We start from the raw sequence: 8,422 nt of genomic DNA, 5'->3' as shown, positions 1-8,422 counted from the left end.
ACATAAAATTAGAGGTTACTTTATTAGTATATTCATAATATCATTACAGAAAAATTAATATAAAACAATCTTATCAAATTATATATTATCAATATATTACATTCACCAAGAATTAAAGTTATTAAATGAATATGTGGCGGTTTTCTTTTTCTTATTAGGCGGTTCTTGTGAGGTTTTTGCAGTCGGTTCAGTTTTAGTGGTGCTTTCAATGTTTATATATTTTCCAACTCCTTGACGAAAAGCTTTTATTTCGCCTCTGGGAAGTGCGCCCACTTTTTTCGGTTTGTCTTGAATCGCACTTTTTTTCAATTCTTCAGATCGCTCCATAGCCAACTGTAAAAAATTATATTTAAAAAATCAAGACACTCATTTGATTGAACAATGGTCATTTATTATTATAATATATATAATAATAATTACCTGTTCATCAGCTTCTTGAAAGGGGTCAACGAAGACTTGGGCAGATTCAATAATTATATCTTCAATTGGACAATCTTTGTTATCAACTTCAATCCTTTCAATAGCATTCAACGTGTCCAAGCCGCCAACCACTTTACCAAAAATAGTATGTTTACCATCCAAATGTTTACAAGAGCGGTATGTGATGAAGCTAAAATTTAAAAAATATATATAAACAAGCCTTCCATTCTTTTACTGCCCATATATTATAAAAAATGCTCTGTGAGTAATGTATTTTAACTTACAACTGAGAGCTATTTGTGTTCGGACCAGAATTGGCCATAGATAATATTCCTCGGCCAGAGTGATGGAGATTCGGTTTAATGTCATCTTCAAATTTTTCTCCCCAAATCGAATCTCCACCTAACCCACCGCCAGTAGGATCACCACCTTGTACCTACATATAAAAAAAATATTTTAAAATGAAATGACGTAAGTAATTATTAATGTATGAAATATATAAATATATACACAATAATTGTTAAGGCCAACATCAAGAGACGCATTCTTCAATTCTATGGCCATGTGGTAAGAAGACATCAAATCAACCTGGAGGGAAGTGGTTGTGAGGGCATGTAGTTTCTAGATGGAGCAACACCATCAAAAAAATGACTAAATCAACGATAATTACTTCAGCAATAAGATCAGCACAGGGTCGTTCTAGACAGAAGGAGATTGTTGGCAACGCTTGTAATTTTACCTCTCTCAGTAATGCAGCAAAGGATAAGAATAGTGACAATACTTAACAAGATTCATACCATAAAGTTTCTGATGGAACGGTGGAATTTCACACCATTGTAATAACCATTTGCACAATGTTTCATGAAATTTTCAGCTGTTTTGGGCACCATATCCGAATGAATTTCAAAGTTCAAGGGACCCATATTTGTCACCATGCGAACATATCCTATAAGACAAGAATATTTACATATAAGCAATACAGTCTATATGCATCAGTGGCGAAGGGTGGAGGTAGGCTGTGAAGATCTGACATCAATAGTGCATACTAAACTTTATCAGTCATACTCATTTGTTTTCATTGAACTACGAATACAAATTACAGATAGTGTTGGTTAGTTTTTAAAATTCAATTAAACCTTGCCCAAACTAAACCATAACCAATAAAAAATAGTCTTGTATCTAAAAAACATCTAAAATTATGTGGGGTTTAATAAAATAATATTTATTATTAATATTTTATAAAACAAATACGTATGACTGACAGAGTTTAGTGTGCACTATTTATGTCGGATCACAACAGCCTATCTAACACTGATTATTATGAATATAGTTAGGCACAAAATACTTGAAAGTGTGATAAATTGAAAGTACCTTTTTTCTTAACACGCTCATACCTAACATCGTCTTCATGAACGATTGCGGCCTCATGTATGGTTTCTGGCATCATGGACGTGGAAGTAAAACTTGCAGCCACAGCTCCGGTGGAATAATGGGCGGCGTTAAATTTGTCCGCTGAGTTTTTAACAACCTGTTCAATGTTAGGCGCCTTGTAGTCGCGTTCCAATTCGCTAAGAATTTCTTTTGTCTCCATCGATATTGTTTTGAGTCTCGCATTTGGATCCTTTCTTTGCGCCAACTCCTCTATAATAAAATAAAAATTATAATAACCATATATTATACATTTAAGTTGTAATTTGCTATGGATGTTTGGTAAGTACAGTGTCAAGAAAATGATACATTATGGCATCCATTGAACATTGTATGTAATGCTTTTTGTGAATTATATTATGTGCATAAGCATTGCAATAACATATTGATTGTTTCATTTAATTAAAATGTAGGAGAGTGTGAGGCACTCGGGTCGCAATGAATGAGGGCACAACCTGCAGCACACCATCCTGCTCATTGCACCCCACCGACTAAGTGAAATATGTAAAAAGAATCCTTGCATATCCTAATAATTACCTTGACTAGGTTTTCGGTGCAACATGCATCCATTAATTATAAGCTGTAGAATTAATATGCTGCAAATGATATTAATATACGGTGTAGTGTAGTTATGTTGCTCTCGTTATAACTCACCACACACAACAACCACTTGATGTTGCTACAAGCTCATAGCTTGGTGCACGGCACATATAACAATGGATATGGGTCGAATTGAGTAAACCGTATTTTTCGCCTAATTTACACTCCGCTTCGAAAACAACATACATCCGAAACCATCAAAACCATGAACAGCATTGACAAGTCAATAAATAAACATGATGTGCTATCGCGATTGGTCAATACCATTAGAAATAAATAACATATTACATATTGCTTGTGCATCAAGCTAATGATTAATATATTATTATCTGCAACACCAATGGCGTGAACACATTACGATCATGTCATGTGAGTGCATGTGTGCTCACAGTAAGCTCTCGCCGCGATCATGAGGTGCGCATCGTTTTCCTTGGTATTTAATATAAATTATCAAATCGATGCTCCTATCCAGTAACATATTTTGAACTAAAAACGAATTCAACCTCACACATGATATAACCTTTTTTATTTGATGAATAATTTCACATGCTGTCTGTAATGTATCTTTGATTTTAATGGTTTAGAAGAGGACTACAAATGACAGGCGATTGTCACAATGTTTTTGTTGGTTATCAGTTTTTCTTAATTAATGTTCTGATTGTTATAGCATGTGCACTCACGTGACGTGATGATAATGTGTTTATAGCATTATTGTACCTTGTACCGCCACTACTAAATAATCCTATAGATAAAAATGTTGTGCATCACAACTTGAATACATGAGATTAGGAAATTGCCTCTATGTACCAAAATAATAAATAAAATTATAGATGTGTTAAATTACAAAAGGTAGAATTAAATTTCAGTTATAAGTACAGTACACTTTCGATTAGAGACGCATGTTAACACTTTATTGGAGTATGTCGATGAATGGGGATTAGAACATGGCCCCCACATCCTGAAACGGGCCCCCAGGCTAGGATCTTTGGCGGGGCCCGCTACCTATCGCTAAGGATAAATCCAGTGTGATGTTCCACAGTAGCGTTTTCCAAATGGAGTACGCGGTAAAATTAATTTGTATATTTTCAGTGTTTTTTTGTATATTTTAATACATCCATTTGAATTATGGAGTTGTTGAGTATTGATACACAAATAAAAATTGTATCGTACAAACACTTCATTCAAAATTATAACATTACTGAAGGAAAATAGCGCCACAGGCGACTTTTTTTACTATTAGGAAGAATTTGTGATGTGTAGTTATATCACTTATCTGGTCGACTCGCCATGCCGGGCGCTTCCTGAGCCCGGGCCCCCAGGCTAGGGCCCTGTCAGCCTGCCCTTTGTGGGGGCCATGGATTAGAATATAGTAATATAATAGCTATGAGGAAAATTCATACTATTAGAAACTTTTTTTAATGTGTGTTTCTGAAGTGTTTCAAATTATGCATAAACCCGATCCTCTTTTTGCATGGTTTCAAAATAACACAATTTAAGAAAAGTATCGATTATTTTTTATTTACACTGATTTTTTTGCTTTAACACGGTTTAAAAAAACTAAAAAGAATTAATAGTACGTATGTATATACATATTTATCAAAAAATTGCGTTGCAATGGACCGCACGCCACTAGTGCATATGTTGTCACCGGATGCCGCCCAGAAAATACTTTTTATGTACTTATAAATAATAAATAAATTCGATTAATCATTTTTGAATTGAAGAATTTCGTATTTTGAATTGATTTTAAGTAATGGAACCTAGTATCTACCATTTTTGTATGGGTACCTTATCTTTTTTTGCACGGTAGTCTTTGGAACGTATCCCCCGTGCAAAAAGAGGATCGGGTGTACTATGTAATAGTATTTCAATACGAAAAAATATTTTGGATTATCTGTTCTCCCACTCCTTCTACCGGATATTCGGGCTGACTATTATAAATACTGTATTATTTGTTTCTCCGACACCCTGTAAAATTTATAATAACAAACTGTATAATAAATATAATATATTAGTGTGGAAAAATAGCTGAACCAAAAAATAGAATATGCACCTTCATCTTCAACTTTCAATTTGTTCTTTACATGGTGAAACGATGATATGTTAAACTTATCCAAATTATTTGGGTCCTGTATCGTAATAATATTGCTACGTTCAAAAGGTTCATCAGTGAGGAGATCTTTCCAGTTTTTCCCTTTGATATTTAACTGCTCTATAGCTTCGTACGAAAACACATTCCCTGTTGTAGATATTGCAACAATATGAGAATTTTTCGTGAACGGTTTGAATAGAACCGGACAGTGATATTCATCACTAGAATTCTTATGAAAATTCAGCTTCAACAGAGATTTTATATCGAGAGCCTAAAAGAAAAGAGTTATACACATGATAATTAGTGGGAAATTCAAATTGAAAACATGTATCTCAAATAAATTATAACCCTTGAACAATGATGAGAAAACAAATTATTTAAAAGTAACACGAATGATTTTCTTTAATAATGATTAATATTATCAAAAGAAATATTATCGATGACAAGTTTAAATCAATGTTGTTTACTCGTATTGCAAATGTTTCCAGATATCATTATATTGAAGTATTTTATGAATTTTTAAATTATATTTTTTTGTTACTATCTATTTTAATATACTTAAATATTGTAATATCAGCATACCGTGTTGCAAATTAATTGTTTTGAATAAAAAATCAATTATATTAAATATTTATTATTTTATTCCAATGTTGAGGGTCCGCAAAACTTTATTGATTTTTTGTTTAAAGGAGGTACATATCAGTGGTGAAACTACATTGTGCATGACTTCACATTGCAAGGGGAGTCTTTTGAAAATTAAAATATGTGAAGCGCCTAGTTTCAAAAGCCCCTAAAACGATTTTAGGTAGTTTTGAGAAAACATATATAAAATATCTATTAAATCTGTGAACTTTATGTATTTATTTTTTAATTCGTTACATTCTAAAGAGTATTTTGGCTTTCCATTTTTGGGTTATTTGAAAATCACCCCCAACAATTTTAGCGGGTTTTGAAATTTACCCTAATTTTAATCATACATATTGATGGTTTTAGGCGTTTTTTAATGTTCAATCTTTGGCTATCATATAGGTAACAAAAATATCCATCTAAATACATATCTAACTCAAAAATTTTCTAAAACCGTTTTAGGGGCTTTTGAAACTAGGCGCTTCATGTATTCGCCACTGTTGTATTTTTAAAAAGTAAAATTACATCAATAATAATTCTAGGTTCATTTATTGCAGCCTGCCGAAACATGCATTGAGGGTAACTCGAATGAAACACTCAACACGGATATTTCTTCCACAGTTCTTAAATGTCACACATGAAACCTTTACTACATATTTTAAGTTTTTACAGAAAGTTTTAAAGTAAATTCAAAAAGCTAGATCGTCCTGAGAATGGGTTTATAACACAAAACAGCTGTCAATATATCTTAGGATAAGCAAAAACTTTCAATCAAAAGGTCATGGAGTTTTACCACATCAGTTAAATGAATATATTTGGCATTGATTTTAATAAAAAAGTTATATGAAATATTATTTGGGTAATTAGGTAGGTACTTTAGATTTCTATGATATAGCGGGCAAACCCAGAACTTGAAATTCTGCTACTGGTAAGTACATATAAATAAATTAGGATATAGTGTATTTTTTTAGAATTATTAATAACCATGTCTTGCTTTTTGTACAAGGTGGTTGTTAGTTATTTTGTGAGAGCCACCCTAGGATATAGTGTTATTACTTAAGTCATAATATTATAGCTGATAAAATTAAGTTGCGATAGGATTTGATTTTATGTAATCGTAATCAACAGTAGACATTCACAGTCACAGTCACAGCATTGAAAATTAAATAACGAAAAACATTGCGTGGATATCGACACAAGAAAAAAACCAAATCATATTATTTTGAAATCACGTGTGGCATTATCTATGTCAATACAAATGTTGTCAGAAATATGTAAGTTTCCATTTCTGCAATAATTTTTTCTACAATTTACAATTATTTCTTGGAATATTTTGAATCAAAAGATTACATTCTACATCAAAACAGCTCATTTTTATAAATTCGTTTGTTAAATAAGTTAAAAAATTAAATTAACACATTATTTTATGTTTTCATGGACAACAAAAATTATAATGGAAAAACCAATTTATCTTCACTTACTTCTCCCGTAGCGGGGTTGATTTTAAACACTTTTATAAAATCAATAATTTCTTGCAATTCGAAAATATTTCCTTTTCCGTCACAATAAGGATGGATAAATGGTTGTAAACATAAACAACAGTGATCATATGGGAGCCGGCGAAAAGTAACATCTTCACTGCGCGGTAAGCCAGGTCTTTTCCCTCCATATAAGGTTGACCATTCTGTGTACGTAAGATACCTAAAAACAAAAGTAAATACGTATTGTTATCTTCTGAATATTATTTAACTAAATACCCATGCCCAAACCAAACCAAAATCGACAGTCGTGCACACTTCGTTATTGCTTCGTGAAAGGGTTAGTATTTTTTTTGGTAAAAATACAGTACTTAACTCCATATCGTTTTTGCGGTTAGTGTTTTGGTGCCAAAAACCAATCCATAACCGAACACAAGCCACTTATTTTTGGATTCCAGCGGGTTGTCGGGTTTTACTATGGCGTTTGGTCTCAAAAGACCTCGCGTTCACAAAAACGATATGGAGTACTGTATTTACCTGTTTGTTAAATAATATTGTATATATTGAAATATTGATAGAGTTTACTTACATTTTATCCTTTTGATGCTGTTTTTTACCCATTTTAGCTGATTATTGACAGATAAAAGTTTAAAAATAATAACTCAATAAGTTCTGATACGATTATATATTTGAACAGATAGTAGCTAATTTTGTATGATCGAAACCAATAAATCAATTACACGAGACATTGACAATCTTATTATAATATTTATTATTTTGATTTCATTCTTGACAGTTTTGACAGTTTCCAGAGGTAGAATCATAGACTAATATACTTTTGGTAGAATCATAGATAATGTAGAGGACACAGGTTCAGGCACAATAGCATATTAGTCTATGGGTAAAAAAAAATGAGTTTTGGGAATATTTCCCCATTACATCTTGTTTAATGAAAGGAGTTTTACCTACCATTAAAACTCTTATTATTCTTGTTGACGCTGAAGTCCCTTGAGATGTTGATCGTATTTTTTGCCTTGTGTTCTTCTGTGCTGGCCTCTTTTTACCCACTTTTCTTCTCAATTATTTATCTCTCTGGTTGCTCATCTTGTTTAGCAGGCTGGCAGGACTGACGCTTCTATCGTAGCGTCCTTTGTCTTTGGTTATTCAATTTGACATGTCTCAAGGAAACCAGGTAGGTGTTCTCTGGACTTCAGAGTCAACAAGAATAATAAGAGTTTTAATGGTAGGTAAAACTCTTATCATTATTCGCTATTGACTCTGAAGTCCCTTGAGATATCTGTTTGTTATCACCTGGTAAAGCAAGATAGATCCTGCTAGATAGGGTGGATGAACCTAACATGGGGTCTAACGGGGTAGTGCATGCGTACCGCACGACACAGTATCCTGATAGTGTCGCATAGCCTCTCCTACTCAATTCCTATCTCTACCTCCACGTGGTGAACCCTGGAAACCTGAGCAACTACACCTAAGATCAGGTAGTCAACCCTGGTGGAAGGTTTAGTCAGGGCTAACGGAGAAGGAAGAAATGGCCCTCCGAAAAGGGGGTTGGGCGTGGGGCTAACAACCTCATCCCGTAAAAAAACACATTGTTACGAAACCACACCAACAGCCTCGGAAACCGGACACTAAACTCAGACAACCTGGCAAACGCTTTAAGGAAATACGATTTGGAACATGGAATACATTATCACTCTATCGACCAAGAGCATTTAAACTCCTTACAGAACAACTCATAAAATACCAATGTGATATTACG

At 33.3% G+C, this 8,422-nt stretch overlaps 1 protein-coding gene across 1 annotated transcript; it reads right to left on the bottom strand.

The window, feature by feature from the left end:
* Nucleotides 1-7,474, bottom strand: LOC147064559 (RING-type E3 ubiquitin-protein ligase PPIL2). The gene is made up of 8 exons (XM_085958480.1): nucleotides 7,235-7,474; nucleotides 6,649-6,868; nucleotides 4,502-4,811; nucleotides 1,792-2,061; nucleotides 1,218-1,366; nucleotides 705-856; nucleotides 421-610; nucleotides 1-333 (listed from the first exon to the last, which is right to left on the bottom strand). The coding sequence occupies exons 1-8, from the start codon at nucleotides 7,264-7,266 to the stop codon at nucleotides 103-105; spliced, it is 1,554 nt and encodes a 517-aa protein (XP_085814606.1). The 5' UTR covers nucleotides 7,267-7,474; the 3' UTR covers nucleotides 1-102.
* Nucleotides 7,475-8,422: the final 948 nt, after the last annotated feature.

Source organism: Rhyacophila brunnea, unplaced genomic scaffold (assembly GCF_057557595.1).
Source record: "Rhyacophila brunnea isolate RB1 unplaced genomic scaffold, BYU_Rbru_1.0 scaffold_7, whole genome shotgun sequence".
NCBI lineage: Eukaryota > Metazoa > Arthropoda > Insecta > Trichoptera > Rhyacophilidae > Rhyacophila > Rhyacophila brunnea.
The sequence above is the reverse complement of the archived record's forward strand: the minus strand, read 5'-3'. Positions and strand labels throughout refer to the sequence as shown.

Excerpts from the sequence above, each read along its gene's own strand:
- LOC147064559 (XM_085958480.1), bottom strand. The coding sequence starts at position 7,266 with ATGGGTAAAAAACAGCATCAAAAGGATAAAAT. Across the intron at positions 2,062-4,501 it reads ATTGAAAGTTGAAGATGAAG|AGGAGTTGGCGCAAAGAAAG; the intron begins GTGCATATTCTA and ends ATTTTATTATAG. Across the intron at positions 334-420 it reads TTCAAGAAGCTGATGAACAG|TTGGCTATGGAGCGATCTGA; the intron begins GTAATTATTATT and ends AATTTTTTACAG.